At 35.1% G+C, this 23,638-nt stretch overlaps 1 protein-coding gene across 10 annotated transcripts in view; it reads left to right on the top strand.

Moving 5' to 3' along the window:
• Positions 1-23,638, top strand: part of CEP152 (centrosomal protein 152) — a 72,736-nt gene that overhangs the window by 26,465 nt on the left and 22,633 nt on the right. For 5 of the 10 annotated variants that reach the window (XM_055363273.2, XM_063698540.1, XM_055363270.2 and 2 more), the window contains 9 exons: positions 398-545; positions 2,280-2,371; positions 3,151-3,314; positions 11,826-12,030; positions 15,440-15,565; positions 16,193-16,302; positions 17,058-17,186; positions 17,314-17,461; positions 21,520-21,801. In XM_055363273.2, coding sequence (XP_055219248.2) covers positions 398-545; positions 2,280-2,371; positions 3,151-3,314; positions 11,826-12,030; positions 15,440-15,565; positions 16,193-16,302; positions 17,058-17,186; positions 17,314-17,461; positions 21,520-21,801 — 1,404 coding nt within the window. The remainder of the gene's footprint in view (positions 1-397; positions 546-2,279; positions 2,372-3,150; positions 3,315-11,825; positions 12,031-15,439; positions 15,566-16,192; positions 16,303-17,057; positions 17,187-17,313; positions 17,462-21,519; positions 21,802-23,638) is intronic. The other 5 variants (XM_004056152.5, XM_055363271.2, XM_004056151.5 and 2 more) reach the window with 1 other exon arrangement.

Raw genomic sequence — 23,638 nt, 5'->3', positions numbered from 1 at the left:
TTGCATGATTCAAAGTAGTCTGCCTAAATATATATACATACACTTATACTGACAATATAAAATACGCATAGGAATGTAATACATTTTCTTTGGCTTGAATAAAATCTAATTTTTGAATAACTCATTGTCTTGTGAATATAGAGTTGAAGGAGACTTTAGAAGGCACCTAATTCAACCTTTATTAGCATAATTACAAAAGAAGAAACAGACTGAAGAGTTGAAGCTTCACCCAAGCTCTTGACTCCCAGTTCTGTGCACTTTACCTTGTAAAAGAGGTGATGCTCCCATGTGATGATCTTGTGTTTGACATCAAGTCTAATTATGTATCATAATTTTTAGTTTACTCTTTATTAAAACTCTTTATGAAAATGACTTCCTGAACTTTTTTTCTATTTAGGAAGACGTTTGCTCTCGTCTGAAAGATCACGTGAAACAACTGGAAAGGAATCAGGAAGCAATCAAGTTAGAAAAGACTGAGATCATTAATAGGTTGACAAGAAGTCTAGAGGAGAGTCAAAAGCAGTGTGCCCACTTGTTGCAGTCCGGTAGGTGTCTGGTAGGTCCACTGTCTCCCCAGAAGGTTGGTTCAATATGCAGAAAGAATGTAGTAGGATCCATGAATTGTAAAAATCCAGAAGGGACAGAAAACACAATCAGCAATAAATTTCTTTAAAAAAAGAAATATATGTATATATTTTTATATATATACAGAAGGCATATATATATATACATACACACATATATAAAAATATATATATATAAAGGTTTAGTTTGTTTTTATTAAATAATTTGGAAGCTGGAGACCAGTATAAAGTACCAAATAAAAATAACCAAAATTCTACTACTGAGATAATTATTGTTAGCATTTGAATGTATTTCCTTCAAATGAAATGAATGTGCACACATAGACAATGTCCTGCTTCTTTATGTAATGCATTTCTGAAAACATACTAAAGCTGAACATGCAAAAATTGAACAATAAAATACATTATAAGGTAATTTCTATCCCTGAAAACTAAAAGTGATTATAAAATCCCATTATATTTTGCTTTTTTAGGCCCAATATTTGATCATATAGTTCTATCCTTTGTATAACTTCTTTCATATTTTTCCCCTCATAATGGAATAGTGACTTACCTAGTCAGTTGAGGCCAGAGAGTTACATTTTTGTCATGCTTCAGATTTCTAATATGGTCTTTATAGTATTAAGTTTGAGACATATGCTTCCTATCATTTTAGTTTCAGCAGTTGTTTTATTTCTTATTAATTTTTATAAAATGATATTAGAGCAGAGAACAATAAAATGATCACGTTTGTACAAACACCGCTATATAGACAAAACTTCCCTGTTTGCTGGTAAGTAGCTCACATTGTGAAAACAGGTCAACAGTTATTCATTAACTGATATATGAAAGTCACACTTTGGCATATGAAAGGTAATTTAGACTGTTGGTACAATATGTGAAAGGGTGGGCTATTCAAAAGCTGAAAATACTAAAGTCAAAGACTGCCTAAATGTATGTGTATATATGTCTTGATAGGGGGCAAAATTTGGATTATGCTTTATTAAGGGCCCCTCCCTGTTTAGTTTTATAGCCTTTGTTTTCATTTGGCATTACTTGGTGAGCCTTTTTCCTGGCTGTTAAAGGCTTTGAAAATATTATTTTCTTTATGCCATCATTGCTTCACTTAATCATTTCCCAGATGGTCATTTTCTTTTGAAACCTAATAATGTCCCTTTTAAATTGGGAACAGTCCCCCCACCACCTTGCCCAGTACATTTAAAATACTAGGTTTCTAAAGTTTCAGAATTATAACCCTAATACACTTCATTTACATGTGGAGGTGGGGATGCTGGATAGAAAAGCATCTACAAAGAAGTTAAAGGCAGCACGGTATAGTTTTCTTATTGCAGGGTAGAAATGGGTTCCAAAGAATTTTTTCTTTGACTTACCATGAGTTGGAGTGTTACGCTCCTATTAAAGGACTTCCGGAATGTTAAGGTCTGTAAATGTGACTGATTTGATTCATAAAAAGGTCATAGTAGCCCATGCCTTTAACTGCCCAAGGTCATATGGGATGCCATACTAAATCTGGGAAATGTCTGGCCCAGACCTATGCCTTCTGGGTCACACGGGCTCTATGTATTCTGAAGAGACAGTAGTAATAAAGCAGAACTTTACTTTCTGTAGCCTCAGTGGATTCAAGTCTTCTGTAGATCATAAGTACTTTGTCCCCTTACATTTTTTCAGTATATCCTATGGTTCTTTCCTCTGCAGGGTCAGTACAAGAGGTGGCTCAGCTACAGTTCCAGCTGCAGCAAGCACAGAAGGCACATGCTATGAGTGCAAACATGAACAAGGCTTTGCAAGTGAGTGTTGCCACTTGGAAGAGGCTCTATGGGTATCTGAATTAGGCAGTAGTTACATCACCTTTTTGAATCTTGGGTTTCTCTGTAAAATAGAGGTGGTTGGACCACCTTCACACCAGCCCATGGGAGTTGTTCACCATCTCCTTCACACAGTTGGCAAGTCAAACTCAGGTCTGTCTAATTGCAGAGCCAAGGCCCTGCACTTCCTGCCAGCTTGCCTGCCACCTCCTTCAAGTGGCATGTCCTTTCATCTTTGGGTGTATCCCAGAGATCAGTTCATCTATGGGGGTGGGGAATGTTGAATTTTGCTGCAATTCTGTCATATCCTCCTCCAGTGCTATTTACATTTTCCACTGGAGGGGGAGGAAAATATGGGAGAAGAGTTCCATTATTACCTCCACCTTTTCACCACTGGCAGGCTAAAGTACAACCCGTTCTTGGCAAACCAGCGTACTTTGTCCTGTACTCTAGTAAGCCAGAAAGCGCCGCCATCAGCATTTAAGCCCAAGGAACACACCACTTTCCATGGAGGACAAAATCTAAGAGACAGAGATGTGAGAGGAAATCCTTATGTTTGTTTTCTCATTCATTTATTCATTTAGGCTTTACTTGAAAACCTGATATATGCCGACCTTTATAAAGTATAATGTGTACTAATAATATATTTGAAGAAGTTTTTTTGCCTCCTGTTGATCATTAAAACAAATTTTGAAACAGAATGACTGATTTCTTCATATAGGAAAATAGTGAAAATTATTTTTAATAATTTTGTGTTGTAGGAAGAATTAACAGAACTAAAAGATGAAATTTCTCTCTATGAATCTGCTGCAAAACTAGGAATACATCCAAGTGACTCAGAAGGAGAATTAAATATAGAACTCACTGAATCATATGCGGATTTGGGTATTAAAAAGGTCAACTGGAAAAAATCCAAAGTTACCAGGTATGGAAAGAATATTTTAGTTTACTATAGAAGAACCAACATTAGTAATGCTGATGATGCATGGTATCTGTTTTAAGGTGAGAGCGTATTATTTTCATATGTTAACACTGTATATTGAATGCAGATACCTTGCATTTATCAGTGATAATATAAAAAATATACATTAATTTTTCCTAGAAACCTTTCTATGACCTTACTTTTAAAGTAGAGATTCTGTCTTTTATATTACTGCTTAATACAGATATTTTAGCAATCTCATAGTAGGAAGTATTTTATCACTCCTGCTAGAGACTGACTGGGGAAGGAGTAGTGGTGGTTGTAGAAGGAGAATTAAACACTTAAAGGACTTTAGAAGCACTTGCTGCGTGGAAGGTGCTATACAAGGCTCTGGGAATAGAGTACAAAAGATGAGATAGGAACTGTCCTTCCCACAGGGAGCTTACGTGTTTTCTGGTCAGGGAGAAAGAAACATTGTTGGAAACAACTAAGTGCTATGCATTCAATGTTATGTTTGATGTATAGAGGTGGGATTTACACATTTCCTGTACTGGTTTTGGATAGGGAAGAGAGAGATACGGTGTTTGGAAAAGATTGTATTTAGGTTAAGAAAAGATTTTTGGATGCGTTTGGCCCTTACCACCACCCTATTGTTTATAGTTTAAGACGGAGTTTGTCATCATTGTTGAATTATAGTTTCCTGAGAGTGTTTAATACATGTTGTATTTCAGGTATTACACAACTAAATACAAATATATAAATGTCCTGAAAAGTTTGCTCTACGATAGGTTTTAGAAGTTACATATTTTGAGACTGTGATCTCATTTTAAGAACAGTAAGATGAGATTCAGTAAGTAGAAATATAAAGTGATCAGGTGATACTGTGAAAGTAGATGGTATTATTCTAGTTTAGTAAGGCTCCATTTATCTAGAGGTCTGTCTTCAGGGAATCTCATCCCTGCAAATCACAGCACTGCTATCCAGAAGGAAGCAAAGAAGAAAATATCAGAACTGGATTATATGATGTATTTAGTAGGAGCCACCTTCAAGTTCTTATTCCAGGACCATATTGACTTAGATTTATTTGTACTCCATGAATTGTCTCATTTCCTAACTAACTGCAGAGGGCTAGGGCAAGGGTTGGGAAAGACAGTATCCATCCTTCGGCCAGCAGCTCAGCCTTAGCAAGGAGAAAACTATGGAAACCCAACAGGCTAGAGTTGCTGAGTATCACAGCAAATAGCTCTACACATTTACGTGTGTTTGATCCACATCAAAATGTCCACCGTTATGATCCCAAGTTGTCAAAGAAAGGCTTCCAGTTTGGTTAGTAAATTAAAGCAAAAAACGAAGTGCATTATATCTTTTTTAGACAGATTTACATAAAGTGTTAATATAGTCACCTGGAAAATTCACTGCTGCGAATGCCTCATTTCCTGCTAATGCCAGATTAATTCTAAGGGGCTAGTGGAAAGAGCATGGGCTTTAGATCCAGATTGTTTTGAATAATAGTTTTGCCATTTTATTACCAGCTTTGTGAGCTTGGGCAAATTTCTTAGCTTTTCTGAGCCTGTTTTCTTATCAAGCTTAAAATCCCTTGGAGGTTAAACTGAGGATTAAAATAATGAATATAAAAGGCCTCATGTAACACGTTCTAACATATATTAGGCATCATTTGATAAATGATGGCTGTTACTATTGTTATACAGTAGATGGTTGATTAAAACATATCACTGATCAGATTTTATATTAAGTCACATGAATTTTATATTAATTCAACACATACTTTGTAAATGTTCTTGATTCTCAATCTTGTGAAAAATATCAAATCCACTATCAACCTGTGAGAGTTGGAAAAACCAGAGTGAACTCCTTTGCTCAGTAAGGCAGACAATTAGTAGCAGAACCAGTACTTGAACCCAAACTCCTGAGAAAGGCTTGGTTGTCTGTCTGTTCATATTTACATGTCAGTTAAACCTTTTTGCCTTAAACTCCTTTCTTCATGTCTTTTATTTTTGAGGATTAAAGATGTAGTTCATGCCAAAAAAGATTTTTCTCCAATTTGTGATTACTTTTAGTTTCTGCTCTAGTTGGTCTGGGAATTGGATAAATAATACATTATGTATGTTTATCTTTTCAAATAGTTACTTCTTCATGATGTCTATTAAAACATATTCTGCTACCTTTACACTTTCTATTTACTTAGTGCTCATAGCCAAAATCCTGTACTCATCTTTTTTTTTTTTTGAGATGGAGTTTTGCTTTTGTTGCCCAGGCTGGAGTGCAATGGCATGATCTCGGCTCACTGCAACCTCCACCTCCCAGGTTTAAGCAATTCTCCTGCCTCAGCCTCCTGAGTAGCCGGGAATACAGGCATGTGCCACCATGCCCAGCTAATTTTGTATTTTTAGTAGAGACGGGGTTTCTCCATGTTGGTCAGGCTGGTCTTGAACTCCCAACTTCAGGTGATCCTCCCACCTCGCCCTCCCAAAGTGCTGGGATTACAGTCTTCAGCCACCGCGCCCGGCCTCCTGTACTCATCTTAAAGCACATTCCTATAGATAATAAACCTGAGACACCACATCATTATTATAGTAAAAGGAATGATGGACGCATTCAGTGGGAAAGTGAAGAATAAAGCACAGTGTGATTAGTCACTGGGGCTCGGCCAAAAGACATCCAGTGAAGCACAAGATAAGCGAAGAAGCGTTTTGCTTGTAGTCATCCCACCCACCAGCAGTTTATTAGATGATATTTTGGCTTCGTGGAAAACTAAAAGCAATTATACTCAGATCAAATTGAAAGGAGATAAAGGAGAGAAGATATTTGTCTCTTTCCCCTGGTCTACTGTGATTCCTAGAATAAGAGGAAGCAATAATTTTCATGTGTTGGGAATTTTAGTTCTTTGTTGACTTGGGCTGCTTTCAAATCACTGACCCAAATATTGGTGGCTACAAGCTTTTATTACCAACTACCTCCTCCCTCAAGCTACTGCCTAGTAAATTTTAAGGGTTTAGCCTCAATGTTCTATTTTACATTCATGGAATTTGAGTAGCTAAATCTGCATGCAACTTGCAGACAGCTTCCTCTCTCCCTTATTATAGTTGGCTGCTAAGCTCAAATAATAAACATTTAACAAGTGGAATGCCTTTTCCCTTTGGTCTTCTCAGCAGGCTTCATAAGGGACTACAGTTTATTTGGATTTAGGAGAACTGACTTCCATAGGACTCAGTAGTGAGCCTTTTTCAGGATTGGTCACCACCACTGATTTTTTTCCCCTTTGAGGAAAGAAGAGAAAATTATTTTAGCAAGCACTTTCTCTCTCTGACTTGGCTCCCTCTAGGAGTACAGGATGTGCTATTTCAGTGGTCAGCATTCAGTAAGAAAAGAAATTGGGGATGCATAATTTGTTAACCGAGCAAAATAATCATTCTGCTTAAGGTTAGTTCACCATGTCTTATAGCACAGGAAGTTATATTGTAAAATATTTTATATTTCTTATAATTTATGTTTTCTACTTCAATGGAAATAGAAGTGGTTTAAATGAGATCTATGTATATAGACAGACTACTTACACTATATATATATATATATATATTACAAATACAAAAGTTGCATTTTGTATTGCAAAAGCTCCTTTTATAACATTAAAAAGCCTACCTAATAGTTTGTTCATTTTCTCTGTCTCACACACCCATACACACAGACACACACACACACACACACACACACACACACAATATTCTAAGATTTTATTTGGAATCATCTAAAACTGAAGAACAGTAAACATTTTAACTCAGGTACTATTATTTTTGTTTCTAATAAAGCTTTTTTAAAAATATATTTTTGGAACAGTTTTTAATTTACAGAAAAATTTGTATTATGCAGAGTTCCTATATACGATATGCTGCACCCATTTTTCCCTACTAATACCTTATGTTAGTATGGTACATTTGTTACAATTAATGAGCCAATATTGGTATATTATTATTAATTAACATCCAGGGTTTATTTACATGCCCTTGGTTTTTATTTAACATACTTTTTCTTTTCTCGGATCCCAACCAGGCTACCCCATTACATTTAGGGGTCATGTTTCCTTAGATTTCTCTTGACTTTACTTGTTTTTGATGACCTTGACAGTCGTAAGGAATACTGGTCAAGTATTTTGTAGGAAGCTTGTCTATTGGAATATGACGTTTTTCTTATGATTATGTTTTTCTCATGGGTTTTGTGGAGAAAGACCACAGAGACTTTCATCACCTCATCTTAAGGGCAGATACCGTCAACTGTTTATTTCTTTTCAAAAGTAACTTAATCCTCCATTATGAAAAAATTAGAAAATACGGACTAAAAAAGAAGAAAATAGAAATCACCAATAATCTCACCTTACTTCCCATGAAGAAAACCACTATTATATTTCAGTATAAAACTTCCACATCACCTGTTTTGTATGTTTCTAAAAGATAAAATAATATTGATAATATTTCTTTATAATGTCATTTTACTAGTATATTCTGAAATCTTTGAATATCAGTGAATATTTTTATATATTACTTTTAGTGACTATGTAGATGAATGAACCAGTTCAGCTACTAAATCGCTGTTTAAAAGTTTTACTTATAAATAATGCAATATCATTGTTATAAGCATCCTTGTAGTCAAGTCTTTATTCACATCTTTGATTACTTCCTAAAGAAGTAGAATAATTGTCTTGCTAAAGGGCGTGCACTTATTTGAGGGCTTTGATGCATATTACTAAACAGCCCTAAAGTTTACATTATTACCCACGTCCTGAGGCTGTCCCTATTTCTTGGTAACCTAGCCAGTATTAAGAGTTATCACTTTTCCTGTTTATAATTTTTATATAGTTAGATCTGTCACTGTTTTCATTTATGGTTTCTTGATATTTAAAAATAAGGTATTGCTCTAGTACTTTCTATAGTTTTATTTTGCTTTTTAAATCTTTTGAATTGTGAAATATACCATATAAAAAACATGGAACATAAATATATAGCTTAATGAATTATTTGAAAGTGAATATTCGTAGGACTGCCACCCAGGTCAAGAAGTAAATATTGCCACGAGCTGCCCATATTCTTTCTTATTGTAACCTTGAGGCTAACTACTATCTTATCTATTAGGGCAATCACTTTCTGTTTTTTTTCCCTTAGCTTTTTAATACCCAGTTATTCACACCTAAGCACTACAGATTATTAGATTTGCCTTCATATAAAGGAAACTCATACGTTAGGTGTTTGGGTTTTCTTTTCTTTTTTTTTTTACTGTTTTATTGAGATATTATTTCACATACCATAAAAGCCACCCACTTAAAGAATACAGCTCAGTGGTTTTCCGTATATTCACAGAACTGTGCAGTCATCACCACACCTAATTTTAGAGCATTTCAACCTCCCCCCAAAGAAACTCCATGCCTATTACCAGTCATTCCCATGATCTCTTCCTGCCTCCACAGCTCCAGACAACTAATCTACTAATCTACTTCCTGTCTCTGTGGATTTGACAGCTCTGTGCATTTCATATAAATAGAATCGTATAATATGATCTTCTGTGAATTTTCTTTACCATTTCTTCTCAAGCATGTCCGCTGCTGACAGAGTCTGTTTCCTTTTATGAAAATATCCTTATATTTGTTTATTATACAATTCCTGACCAATTGTTCTTCTATTTCAGCACATTAAAGCTATGTTGGTCCACTCTCTCTGGACTCAATGGTTTCTGTGAAGAAATTCATTGTTATTTGAATTAGTGTTTCTGTCAGTAATGTATAGTTTTTTCTCTTGCTGCTTTAAGAATTTTTTTCTTTATATTTAGTTTTTGGTACTTTGATTATGATATGTTTAAGTGTGTTTTTCTTTAGTTTATCTCATTTTGGGTTCTCTGAGCTTCTTGAATATATAAATTTATTATGTCTTTTACCAAATTTGGGAAAATGTCAGCCATTAAATTTCCTTAAATACCTTTTCTGTCTCTGTGTCTTTGTTCTCTCCTTTTGGGTCTCCAGTTACATGTATGTTAGATTTTTTGATATTATACTACAGTTTCTTGAGGCTCCGTTCATTTTTTTCTATAGTTTTTCCCTTTTTATTTTGCATAATTGCTACTGGACTATTTTCAAGTTCACTCCTTTTTTTCTTGTCCTCTATACTCTATTGAGCCTATCTAGTGAAGGTTTTGTGTGTTTTTATTTTAACTTTTGTTTACTTAATACCATTTCTATTTTGTTCTTGTATTACTGTTCTTTCTCTGTTAAGAATTCCTGTTTTTTTCATTCACTTCAGGTATCTTTTTCTTTACTTCATAAAGCAGAGATATAGTAGCTACTTTAAACTTATAAAACTCTTTTAGTGACAGTTCCAGCATTTGGATCATTTGTTGATTGTCTTTTAAGAATTGGCCACATTTTTCTGGTTAGTTACATGTCAAGTAATTTTAGATTATATACTAGACATTGTGAATTTGTATGAGTGTTTTAAATCTCAGTTCAGTTCTCCAAGCCTTTGCCACATTGCTTTGAATCCAACCTGTGTATGCATCCCTTCGAGGTTAGTCATTGTGAGACTTGAATGTGTGGTTTAAATTTCAGTTAAGTTTTTAAAATCTTTGATATGCTGGTTTGAGGGTTGCCCTGTACATGCATAGTTCAGGGCTTAGACCGAGGCTTGTACAAATTTATACACAGAATTCAGGATTCCTTTCTCTGGTTCTTTTCTCTCCGGGAGTCTTCCTACACTCTCTTTTTATCACTGGGTTTCAGCAATCTGACATTGGTGTGATGTATGCTGGTTTGCTTTGTGTTTATTCTGCTTGAGATTCACCAAACTTCTGGGTTTTGTGGGGTTTTCATTTTCATCAAATTAGGAAAAATTTGGCCATTATTTTTTCAGATATGTTTTCCATCCCTCTCCTCTTCTGGGAGTTCAGTTACACATGTTGGAAAATGTAATATGTTCTGTATATTTCTGTTTTAGTTTTTTTCTCTTTGTTTTAAATTTTATAGTTTTATTGCTATATCTATGTGTTCACTGATCTTTTTCTTCTGCAGTTTTAAATATGCTATTAACCCCATCCAGTATATTTTACATTTCAGATATTATAATTTTTTCTATAAGTTTAATTTGAGTCTTTTCTGTATCTTCCATTTTCCTCCACATATTCATATCTTCCTTAACCTTCTAGAACATATGAAATATAGTAATTCTATTGTCTGTGTCATTGATGGGTTAGTTTCTATTGATTGGTTTTTCTCCTGGTATGGTTCATATTTTTTTCTACTTCTTTGTATGCCTGATAAATTTTGATTGAATGCTAGACATTTTGAATTTTGTTTTGGATGCCGGATATTACTGTGTTTTTTAAAATACTGTTGTACTTTTTCTGTGACACACAAGTTACTTGGAATCAGTTTGATCCTTTCAAGGCTTTCTTTATAGGCTTTACTACATCAGGTTTAGAAAAGGCTTTAATCTGGGGCTAATTTCGCCCCACTACTAAGGTATTATTTGATGCCCTTTAAATTAGGAAGTCTTTGCATTATGGCTCATTGAAACACAACATATTCCCAGCCTTATTCATTTCCTATGTTTTTTTCCCTAGCCACACATACAGAACAGATCTCCAGAGCTCTTTTTCTGTGCAGCTTCTTTTTCCCCAGCATTTCTTCCCTTCATATTCTAGCCACTCTGGCCTCCCCAAATTCTGAATTCTTTCTCTGAAACTCAGTGAGATTACTGGGCTCTGTTTGGGTTTCACCTCCCTGTGCTATGGCCTGGACACTCTCCAGGCAGAAAGCTGGGGTAATCTTAGAGCTCACCTTGTTTGTTTTCCTTTTCTCAGGAATCCCTGGCCTGTGCTGCCTGTTGTCTAGTGATTGAAAACTATTATTTTATTTGCATTATTTGGTTTGCTAGTTTTTTAAGGAGGAAGATAAAGTTAGTCTTGTTAATTCATTACGGCAAGGAAGCAGATAATCTCTCAATCTTTAAATTTATTGAAACTAAAATTGGGTTTAAATTAGCATGGTTTTATTTTTGTGTTTTTCTAGTTACTCAGATATTCACCCAGACTTGTGTTTTAGTAAGTTGAAAAAAATAACAGAAATTGTTGGTTCCGATGGCTAGTGTTTAATATTCTTTTCTTCCTTAATATTTATGTTGTTTCTGTTAGAGTCATAAAGGGCATGTATATACAGCATGCAGTTTTCCAATAACACAAATGTAAATTATGTCAAAGTTCACATTTCTAAGCTACTTACAGTGAGCAGCAGGACTAACTTGAGAAGGCTCTTCCTGTGAATAAACGTATTTCTGTATATAGAGACATGGCAAAGGTGGTAATCCTTGTGTATGACGACATTTAAAATTGTTTTGAAATACTAGTATATAATTGTATAGGTGAAAAAACATGTTCACCACTGTGGTCAGTGCTTTTAGGGAATAACCATGTCTGATTTATTACTTGATTTAATGTTAAAAATCACAATTTCTCCATTAGCATTGTACAACAAGAAGACCCAAATGAAGAGCTTTCAAAAGATGAGTTCATTCTGAAGTTAAAGGCAGAAGTACAGCGTTTGCTGGGTAGCAACTCAATGAAGCGTCATCTGGTGTCTCAGTTACAAAATGACCTCAAAGACTGTCATAAGAAAATTGAAGATCTCCACCAAGTGAAGAAGGATGAAAAAAGCATTGAGGTTGAGGTCTGTAAAGCCTATAGAGTTAAAAAACCATTTTTAAAAGGCTCAATAAAGAAAACTTTTACACTTTTTTTTTTTTTGAGACAGGGCCTCACTCTGTCTTCCAGGCTGGAGGGCAGTGGTGGAAACATGGCTCCCTGTAGCCTCAACCTCCCAGGCTAAAGCGATGCTCCCACCTCAGCCTCCTGAGTAGCTGGGACCACAGGCGCACGCCACTATGCCTGGCTAATTTTTAAATTTTTTTTAGAGACAGGTTCCCACAATGTTGCCCAGGCTGGTCTCAAACTCCTGGGCTCAAGCAATCCTCCCACCTCAATCTCTCATGGTGTTGGATTACAGGTGTGAATCACCACATCCAGCCCTTTTACATGTTTTTAAATTAATAAACCTTTGGCTTTCAGGAGTTTATTTGACATTTTTAGAAATAAAGTTTAAAGAAGGAAATACCATTTTTAAAGGGATACTGACAGTCCCCGACTTAGGATGGTTTGACTTACAATTTTTAGACTTTACAGTGGTGGAAAAGTTAGGTGCATTCAGTAGAAACCATATTTCAAGTACCTGTAAAACAGTTCTGTTTTTTACTTTCAGTACAGTGTTCAATAAATTTCATGAGATATTCAACAGTTTATTATAAATGAAGCTTTGCATTAGATGACTTTGCACAACTGTTGGCTATTATGAGTGTTCTGAGCACATTTAAGGTAGGCCAGGCTAAGCTATGGTTTTAATAGGTTAGATGCATTAAATGCATTTTTGACTTAATGATATTTTCAACTTATAATGATTTTATTAGGTGATAAACCCATTGTAAGTTGAAAAGCATCTGTATGTTTTTTCTGGTTACTCTTGGCACCTAGTAAATGAGATACCAATTAGGTAAAATTCCTTTACCATAAATACAAGGAAGTATTCTCTGTAACAAGGAATCTGCATTTCTTTAAGATTGGCTTTTACCAATAGTGCTCTAAAATCTAGTTAAAATAAATCCTCCATAGAAATCCTGTAGTATTTTCTATGAGATTTTCCTGGCCCATGTTCTTACAACAAAAGTCATTCTATATGAGGACATTAATTATATAGTGATGATGGTACAGATATTATATAGTGGTCGTGGTACTATGGGAAAGTACACAAAATCTGGTTATGTCAGTCATTGAAATCCACCTCTGTATTCTTCAGTTCGGAAAATGAAGCTGGAGCACTTTGTGACACTTTTGAATTTACAGAGCCAATTTCAGACAAATTGAAACTAAACACATGACTAATAAGTAAGTCAAAGATATTGCTGTAAGATCATGCTATCACAGAGATCTTTAGGGCTGCTCTCCTTTATAGATCCTTTTTTTTACCCTTCCGTATTTCACAAATCATCAGCCATCTATACTCCCAATAGAAAATAATATATAAAACACCTAATAACTAAGAAAAGCAAAAGAAGAGGGAAAAGGAATGTGGGTAGTGTACTCCTTTTCCTCCTGGGTGGAGATAATTGTTTACTTCCTTCTTTAGTACTGTTTTATCTCCTATTCTTTTAAACTAGGAGTTGTGTTCATTAGAACAGTTCTGTTAAAGTATGTATATATTCTATGCTAATTATTGTGGAATTTTAATTGTGGTTAATTTTTATATTTTGGAAAAACAGTGTTTTGCTATCAAAATCTTTTCCAGCCTGATTCCCTCTTCTGAGTAACTACATTTGATGACTAAAACATAGATTTTAATATTAACAACAAATGAGAGAGACTCCTCCCCGCCCTGCCCCCTGCACATTTAACATCTTTAAATCAAGCTGTTTTCACTGTTGCCCTACATTTCTTTAAAAGGATGGGAATGAAAGCTTGTTTCTCAATTTGTATTAAGACATTAGAGTTTATTAGTTTAAGCATTTTGGTGGGAGTGCTCTAGGATTTAGGATACTAGAAACCTGATTTTGAGTCTGAACCTTAGCTCAGATATCTTGGTGCTTTCTTTGTTCTGTATTAAACTTGCTAATGGCATTTGCTATACAGATACACTTTATCGTGTGTAGCAGTAGATAGTGGTCATGCATTGTGCTGTTTTTTAGCCTTCCCATTTTCCTCTGTAGTCTGGTTGATCAATAGATCAAAGGAATAACTATCTCATCTTTGAGTATTCTTTTTGTCCAGCTACTCTATTGCCATAGTGAATTCTCGGTAGTGTACATCTAAACTCCAATTTTTCTCAAAGTTACTTCAGTCGTGGGCTCAAGTGATCTGCCCACCTCCACCTCCCAAAGTGCTCGGATTACAAGGATGAGCCACTGTGCTGTGGCAAAGAGCTCAGAGTCCAGGTACACAACAAGTGAAATGGAGTAGATATATTTTTAAAATCTTCGTAACCCCCATCAATGGATAAAAAGAAAAGTAGATAAGGAAAACTCTCAGAGGAAAATATGCAAAGTTAAATGAACAGATAAATCTCGGAAGATGGAAAAACAAATGAACAATGAAGGTATATAAGAGGTTCCACTTTGGTGGTGACACAAGAAATACAAATGAAAGCAATTGTTAGATATTCTTTTCCCATCAAAGATAATTATTTAAAGATAATCACTGCCATTGGAGGCAAAGAGAGATGGGCAGACCCATGTACTACCTGACAGTATACATTTGGATGGCATTTCTGGAAGGCAATTCGCCAAAGTCTATCATGAGTCTTAAAAATTGTATGTATTGAATAAAATATATGTCCGTGAGTGAATGCTGACATAAATGAATACATACAAAAATAGAATAAATGCTTGATCTTAGTAGGAGAACATATGATGAGAAATAGGATATTTGTATTGTCTCAAAGTATCCTATAAGATACTTATCATTTATTATAAAACAAAAAATAGTAAGTTTACAATGGAGATGACAGATCCCACCTTCAATTGATTATTACCAGTGGTGAGACATAGTGATATCATGTGTCTCCTGCAAAGAGCACATATCAGTTCTTGACATGCATGCCAAAGATGCATAACCTGATTTTAATAAACCTGAAAACTCCAAATTGAGGAACATCCTACAAAATAACGGGTTAGTATTCTTAGAAAACATCATGGGTTTGAAAGACTGAAGAGCTGTCCTAGATTGGAGGAGACTAATGAAACATGACAACTAAATGCCACTCAGAATCATGGATTTGATCTTGGACCAGAAAACAGACATTTGGGGCAAATTGGAGACATTTGTATAAGGTCTGTAGATTACTTGATAGTATTGCATCTGTGTTAATTTACTAGTTTTGATGATTGTGCTGTAGTTATATTGGGGGAAGATGAGTAAAAGCTATATGGAGATTATTTGTACTGTTTGCAATTTTTTTTAAAGTATGGAATTATTTCAAAGTGAAACTTAGAATTTTTTAAAACTTGTAAAACTTTCGACTTTTTAATATTCAGACTAAAACAGATACCTCAGAAAAACCAAAGAATCAATTATGGCCTGAGTCTTCTACTTCTGATGTTGTCAGAGATGATATTCTGCTGCTTAAAAATGAAATTCAAGTTTTACAACAACAAAATCAGGTGATTAAAAATATTTTTTATATATTATGAGAATTTTTATTTCCTCATTAAATACAAAGGATATAATAGAGTTTTTGCAAATAAAGAGGCAATGTGAGTTAGTAGACAAGTATATTAGCAGGTGATTATGAGTTCCAGTTACTTCCCTTTGCTAGTGAACTGTTGGTTAGTAGTTTCATTGGAAGGTAAGTTAGTGTAGTTCCAGTTCTCTTTCTCTATGGTAGCATGGCTGACAGAGGTATTCTTTCCTCCTTAGCCAGCTCTTGACCCAGAAGTAAAACTTTGCTTATTTAGATGGTTGCTGAAGATTATTGAATTCTGAGACTTATTTTAAGGCATCAGCTAGCCAATACTTCTCTGGTTAAATATTTTCATTTTATATATTTCAAAGTAAATACAAAATTTAAACGTTTAGTCGTGTCAGAAAGCTACTTGTCAAATAAATGAATCTATGTTCTTGTCAAAGCATGAAGAGACTTTTTATTTTGCAGAATTGTAAAAATAATATGTCAAATATTGTTATAGGGGAGAGAGAAAGCATAGAAAATATTAAAAAATAAGACAAAATCAATCAGTGAAAATGATGTTTATTTTCTGTAAGTACTAAGTATATTCTTTTGTGTCTAGGAACTTAAAGAAACTGAAGAAAAACTGAGAAATACGAATCAAGACTTATGTAATCAAATGAGACAAATGGTACAAGATTTTGACCATGACAAACAAGAAGCTGTGGATAGGTAAGGTCTATATAGATGCCTGACGACTGTCTCCTGGGTACCCTTCCCCTCTAAGTCCCTGCCCTTCCCTGTGACAAAAAGATTCAAAATGATTGAGTGAATTCTACCCTGTTGAGATCTTGGATTGGCAGAGATGAGTCCCTGGCTTCTCAAATTAGAATTTGGAACACATTTTCCATAGAAACAGTGTTATGTAGTGGGTTGGGTTCTATAGTATCATTGAAACTGTAGTTCACTGAAATATTATAGCTTAATATTTTTTTAAAGACTCGTCTGGGAAACTATTCTTTATAAAGAAAAAAGTCTGTGAGAGGGAATATGTCTTCCAAATACCAAATCATAAACTTGGAAACAGACTTCTGGAACATAACTTACTTGTGAGTTGGGGACTGCTAGTATTTGTGTTTAATATAGATGACTTGAAATTTTGGAGCCACACCCTCAATTATTGCCATTAATTTTTTATAAACAGAAGTCCTCAACATAGATTACTATCTCTATTTGAAGGACTGGGGCAGTCTCACATCGAAGTTTCTAATTGTTCTCTAGAAACATTTGAAGAAAGAAAAGTTTGAAGATTCTCATAAGATTGTTGGTTATTAATTAATTATTACCACTTTCAGTTGGGGAAAAGTAATCTGACCTCAATTATAATTTGCATTAGAGGGAAGAGGTGAGGAGGAAGGAAGGAAACCAATTCATTTTGGTGTTCGTAGTGAGACTGGGCATTGCCTTTGATTCCGCTCTGTTTCCAGATGTGAGAGGACTTATCAGCAGCACCATGAAGCCATGAAAACTCAAATACGTGAAAGCCTATTAGCAAAGCATGCTTTGGAGAAGCAGCAGCTCTTTGAGGCTTATGAGAGAACTCATTTGCAACTGAGGTGAGAATAAAGAGTGTAGCTGCCTTTTAAGCTGTAGAGACTACATTCCCCTATTCCATAATTTAGAGGAAAATTGTTTGTTATGCAGCTCTTGTATTTTTTTGTGGTTAAATCATTTAGTTGCTAGTTTTGTGTATCCAAGGTCTGAGTTGGATAAGTTGAATAAGGAGATGACTGCTGTGCAGGAATGTTACCTAGAAGTGTGCAGAGAGAAGGATAATCTAGAATTGACTCTCAGGAAGACCATTGAAAAGGAGCAACAGACTCAGGAGAAGGTACAGTACAAGTTTATGTTGTATCGACATCCTTTCACTCTTCAAGCCTCAGTATTATCATTTAAACGAATACATTTGTTCTAGAGAAGTGAATGGAGAAGGTATTCATAGGTTCTCTTTACTTTTGGCTGTATCACACTCATATAGCTCACAAATAAAATACAGTAAATACTGAAATGATTATTAAAACTTTAGTGTACAATGGCATATAGATAGGAGAAAGTGATTTTTTTTTCTTGCAGATTTATTCTAAAGGGCAAAAAAAAAAAAAGGATCAGTGTCACTTTAAATCTGAAAATCACAGATCCTCATTTTCAGTGTTGACTGTTCTGGAAACCCTATGTAGTCCTGTGAGCGCTGCACGGAGCATTCGTTCAGAGCCTTTTTTCTCGGATCCATTTATTTCTCACTACCTCATTGTCATTTTATTCTTCTGGGGAGAAGAGTAGGAATTTGAATGTTGGTCTCGTGATAGGGAAAGTGATGATATGAAGGATATGGACAGCAAGTTCAGCATCTTCGTATGACCTCCTTCAGGGAAGCTGGAGGGGCTAGAGTAGATTCTCCAACTCTGCCTGATTCTTCTGAGTCACTCTTGGTGAGTGTCCAGGAGTAAAATCACATGTAAACAGTCACACCTCCTCTTTTCTTCCCTGTCCTGGCCCAGTGCCTTAACAGGCCTGACTGTCCTTCACACTTTGGACCAGCGGCAAACCACAGTTTGAAAGCTATCTGCCTCAAGATTAGAAAATATTTTTAAATGCTTAAATAAATGTTCTATACAGAGGTTTTTGAATAAGTTATGTTAAAGCAAGCTATTACTACCACACACTTAAAAAGAATAGTAAAGAGCAGGCGAGGAATTCAGTTCATTCAATATCTTGATTATTGTTGAATAGATTAATATGGTGAAAAATGTGCCATGTATACATATCATCTAGTGGAAAAAGAACTTCTAAAGGGAGCTGTTTTAGGTAGGGATGGCAGTATAAAAGTGAGAAAGGATCTTATATTACCTTGAAATTGAGGACTTAGCTTTCAGTAATGTTTTAAAAATTAAAATAGGGAAATCACTCGTGTGATTCTTTTATATGTATAAAAATTGGCAAGAACGTAAGAGGAGTTTTCTCAAAGAGGTCATTCCAGGAATATTTTCTGATACTTTTAACAGAATCAATTTGACTATAAAATTTGATCTCATATAATGGGTCAGTTACAATTAGTATTTGCTATTGACTGATATTTTGGCTCATGAGTGTTTGTACACAAGTCCAAGAAGAAAAGTTAAACTGCTATTTGATCCTTCAAAAAAAACCAAACTTAGAGGTTAAATTTTTCACGTGTATCCCAAAACTTAAAGTATAATTAAAATTTTAATTGTTATAAAGTAAAATTGACTTCCTCCCACCACTGGGCGTATAGTTCTATAAACCTTCAACATGTTTATAAGTTTATCAGGATACAGAACAGTTTTATCACCCTAAAACGCTCCCTTTTGCTATCTTTGTGGTTACACTCCTCCTCCAAACCCACCCCTCACTTAAAGGGCCAGTGTACTTAAAGCATTAGAAGTTTAATTTCTTCCCTCTCTGGGAATTCATTAGTTTTTTACTGTAGAATTATATAAACCCTTAGTAGTATAAGCCAGTCAGAACTGAAACATCTTTATATTTAGGAGACTGTCTAATCTTCTCACATTTTTCAGAGGTAGGCAAAAATACACCTTTTTTTTTTTTTTAAAGGAAATGTTTCACATACATGGGAGAATCTTACTAAACTCTAGAACAAGTGAGGGCACTTCTGGGGTAGCTCTTCCATGCAGGACATAAGCCATTTTACTGCAGCTTAGCTTTAGGTAGGGAACTTAACCTGGATACAGAATATATGAGTCAGGTAACAATAAGAGTTAAAGGGTGTTTTTTTATGTTTCATGCATTGTTTTCTGAAACACTTGCTGAGTCAGGTTGCAGGTTAAATAGGAGCTCAATTCCAAGTTTTAAAGCTTTTAGTAGCACACAGAACTTTCCTCACATGTTAACCTGGCTCATTGAGAGAAAGGGGGAAAAAGTCATATACACAGAATCCTTCAGGTTGGGTAGTAATCAGTGAAGCCTATGAATTTGCAGACAAGGCAAAGATGGTCAACATTCCCATTCCTGATGCCATTTCTATGCACATTAAGGCTTATTTATACAATTGTAATATGAGTTAGGTAGGTGCATTTTAGAAGTTAGAGGGATTTTTTTTGCTATCCAAGCCACGCACAACAAGTTCATATGTTTTAACTTGGAGACTGTTAGTGTTGTAGAGAGATATTTATTTGAATTTTGTTTAAAGAGACAGCTATTGGAGGAAAGAGAAGAATATGTAAGCAAACTGCAGGTGGAACTTGAAAAAAAGTACCAAGATACACTTATGATGGAAAAGAGCAAGTAGCTGAAAGATCAAGAAACTGCTATTAAACAGCAAGTTGAAAGTGAAGTGATCTTAGCCAAAGCACATTGGGATAAGGAACAGCAAGAGGTGTGGATTAAAATTTCTTTCTGGTCACCACATTTTTAAAATGTGGTACTAACTTCAGAAGACAGTTCTTCCTGAACTAGATACGTAATTTTTATTTGCCAGGCACTTACATAATCACCCATTTTACCTTTTGGAATTGAGCTATTAGCAGTTACCACACCAGTTTTATTTTTAGGAATTTAGCCACCTCTTGACTTTTCGACCCAACTCAGGATATAACAAGTTTTATGGGCACTTCTTTGATTCCTCAAAATGAAACCATGATCTGATTTCATATTGTGGAATGATTATAACTCTAGACTAATATTTATAACTAACAAATAAGCCATATCATGGATTAGAAACAAAGAATGGGCAGTCTCAGAAGCGCATAATTTGTTACCTCTATTACTTAAATAGCAAATGAGATTAGGAAATGCTAATAGTTCCCTAGCAAGTTAGGGAACAAAGTATGATCCTAAAAGCTTATTTAGAAATGAAAACAAAAAAGAATTCTCAAGCTTATTTAAACTAAATTTTTTTTTTTCCTTTTTTGAGACGGAGCCTCGCTCTGTCTCCAGGCTGGAGTGCAGTGGTGTGATCTTGGCTCACTGCAACCTCCACCTCCCGAGTTCAAGCGATTCTCCTGCCTCAGCCTCCTGAGTAGCTGGGATTACAGGCAAGCGCCACCACACCCAGCTAATTTTTATATTTTTAGTAGAGATGGGGTTTCGCCATGTTGGCCAGGCTGGTCTTGAACTCCTGACCTCTGGTGATCCGCCTGCCTCAGCCTCCCAAAGTGCTGGGATTACAGGCATGAGCCACTGCACCTGGCCTCAACTAGATTCTTTTATCTACAAAATGGCTATTAATTGCTATTGATCTGGTAGCCAGGGAAACAGTTGGAGAACTTCAGATACCCAGGTGGTGAACAGAAAAAGGGAAAACCAAATTGTGCTGTTTCATAGTTTTGCCTAAGACTGTGTTTAGCTCCACCTCACTGTACTGTTAAAGTGGAAAAATCATTAAGATGTTCTTCCAATAATACTGCCTCCCTTTTGAATGTAGTCTACTTAGTAAAATTTAACATTATAACAAATAAGATTCTAATATGTTCAAGTGAGTAAAACTATTTTTTAGATTGTTCAGGTTTTGGTTCGTTAATTAGATTTACTCAGTCCTTTGTGGAGAGCATGGTGTTGATGGCAAAACACATTAACTGTAATTTTTTTTTTTTTTAAATCCTGCCGTCTTTGTAGTGGCAATAGGAAAGATTCCAGAAGGTTGGATATTAAGAGCAAGATATCCTGACTTTACACAACATACTTAAATCTTTCATGTGATTTTTGTCATATAGTTAAGTTCAAAGAGTAACTTTCAAGTTTTACTTGAGAGTGTATTTTAATTGACTAAATTTCTAAACCTTTTATAATTACTACAACAATATCTAGATGGTTTTCAAACACAGCTGTGGTTGCTTTTCTGGCTAGCTCTTAATTCTAGTTTTGACTTATTTGAAAATTGTTCTTCTCCTATGATTTTTCTTCTGAAAACAGATCAAAGAAAAACTCATTCAACAGCTTGAAAAGGAGTGGCAGTCTAAGCTGGATCAAACTATAAAGGCAATGAAAAAGAAGACCTCAGATTGTGGCAGCCAAACTGACCAAGTAACCACCAGTGATGTTATTTCCAAGAAAGAGATGGCAATTATGATAGAAGAGCAGAAGTGCACAATCCAGCAAAACTTAGAACAAGAGAAGGACATAGCCATCAAGGGGGCTATGAAGAAACTCGAAATTGAATTGGAACTCAAACATTGTGAAAATATTACCAAACAGGTAAAAGGCAGATTTATTCTAGTAAATTTATTGGAACTGCCTGTCTCTTAATGAAAACCCATAAAATGCTATCATTGAACTCGTTCATAACTTTATACTTTTAAGATTTTGTGCATTTCTAGGATAGAAAACCTGTCATGTTCCTAAATTTTTCTTCATAATATTTCGTCATAAAGCTGCCACCCCTCGGTTTTTCTGTATATTCTTTCGGTTTACAAAATATTTGCTCCTTTGAGATTAGTCTAAGCATTAAGATGCCCGAGGTTAAAGAGGGTGCTTTTTACATCTGAATGAATCACAGTTTAATTGTGAATCTTTCATATCTAATTTTATAGAAAATATTCCACCAAGGTGGTTATAGATAAGTAAACCTAAGCACATAAGGTATTTAACAACATTGTGTTGTGACTTGATGCGGTTGGATCTGCAGGCGTGCCCTTAAATGGAACTTTATCTATCATTCCCATCAGCTGCCCAAAAGTGGTGCCAATACCTTTCCTTTGAGGCACTCACAAAACTAGCTTTTAACTGACACAGTTACTTGATTTGAAAGAAATGTCGTACTGAGAAAAGTACAGCCTATTGTGACAGAATAAAGATGAGTTATCTGTTATATCTCTCTTACCTATTACAGTGATTCTCAAAATTTTTGGTCCCAGGACTCCTTTACAATTTTAAAAATTGGGGACTGTAAAGAGCTTCTGTTTGTGTGGTTTATATTTACACTATTGGAAAATCTGAGAAATTTTTAAAAAACAAAAATACCCAAGCACACATTCCACTGACTGTCAGAACAATGACATGATCACAGCATGCAGCTTTTGGAGAACTGTGCTGTTTATGCATGAGAGAACAGCAATAAAACAGATAGTGTCTTAATATTATTTTGGAAAAAGTTTTGACCTCACAGACTACCTGACAGGGTTTCTAGCCTCAAGAGTTCCTTGGACTTTGATACATCCGTTATGTAGTTATTTTAATTTTATTACTTATTATAAACTCTTAAACAAGATAGCACTCAATGTAAAGTTTTTGAAAATACACTCTACTTTTGATAAATACTTGAAATTCTGCTTATTTGTTACATTGTTCTACGTGATTTTACAGGGCACCTTTAAAGTCTGGAAATACAGGCAAATATATGTAATGGTGCCAAGGATATCTTCAGTTAGTTTACCGAAATGTTTACTGAAGGGGGTTTCAAAAGAGTTAAGAAAACATTCCACAGACAAAAAGTTGAGTTTAAAGGTGTAGCTTTGGTATTTATGAAATTATTAATCTTAAATAGCATAATACAGCAGAAAGGAAATGTTTCATAATAACTTTTTAAGTAGATAAATTTCTACAGGAGCTTTATCTTTTCCCCATTTCTTACCTCCTTGGAGTTTGTACGTAGATAGAGTTTACACATTGACATATTCAGCACTTTAACGAGAAATACAGCCTCTTATATCAACCCTGCTTTTGTGTTGTATGTACGTATATATACATACGTCTGCATAGCTGTGTGTATTTTAAAATAAAGGAATAAGGTAAAATTATTTAACATAATCTTCTGGTAACTAGTGGCAGATTTACAACCAGATGACCCTCATAATTAATCAAGTCTTAATTTTTTCCCTTCAGAGGTATCACCCTCATTCTTTAGTATAAACTCATTCTCGACAGTAGGAAAGTTCGCAGGTGTAGGGCTCTAAACTAGATCAGTGTATGTGTTCATGCACATGTGTAGAGCATGAGGAGTCAGGAAGGTGGTGGGTGTAGTGATTAGACAGCAGTTGGCACCAAGCAGTCCTCCAGGAGGCCTTCTCCTTTTTCCCAGGATAAATAGGAGTTG

This window comes from Gorilla gorilla, chromosome 16 (genome assembly GCF_029281585.2).
Source record: "Gorilla gorilla gorilla isolate KB3781 chromosome 16, NHGRI_mGorGor1-v2.1_pri, whole genome shotgun sequence".
Lineage (NCBI taxonomy): Eukaryota > Metazoa > Chordata > Mammalia > Primates > Hominidae > Gorilla > Gorilla gorilla.
This window is presented reverse-complemented; position numbering and strand designations above follow the sequence as displayed.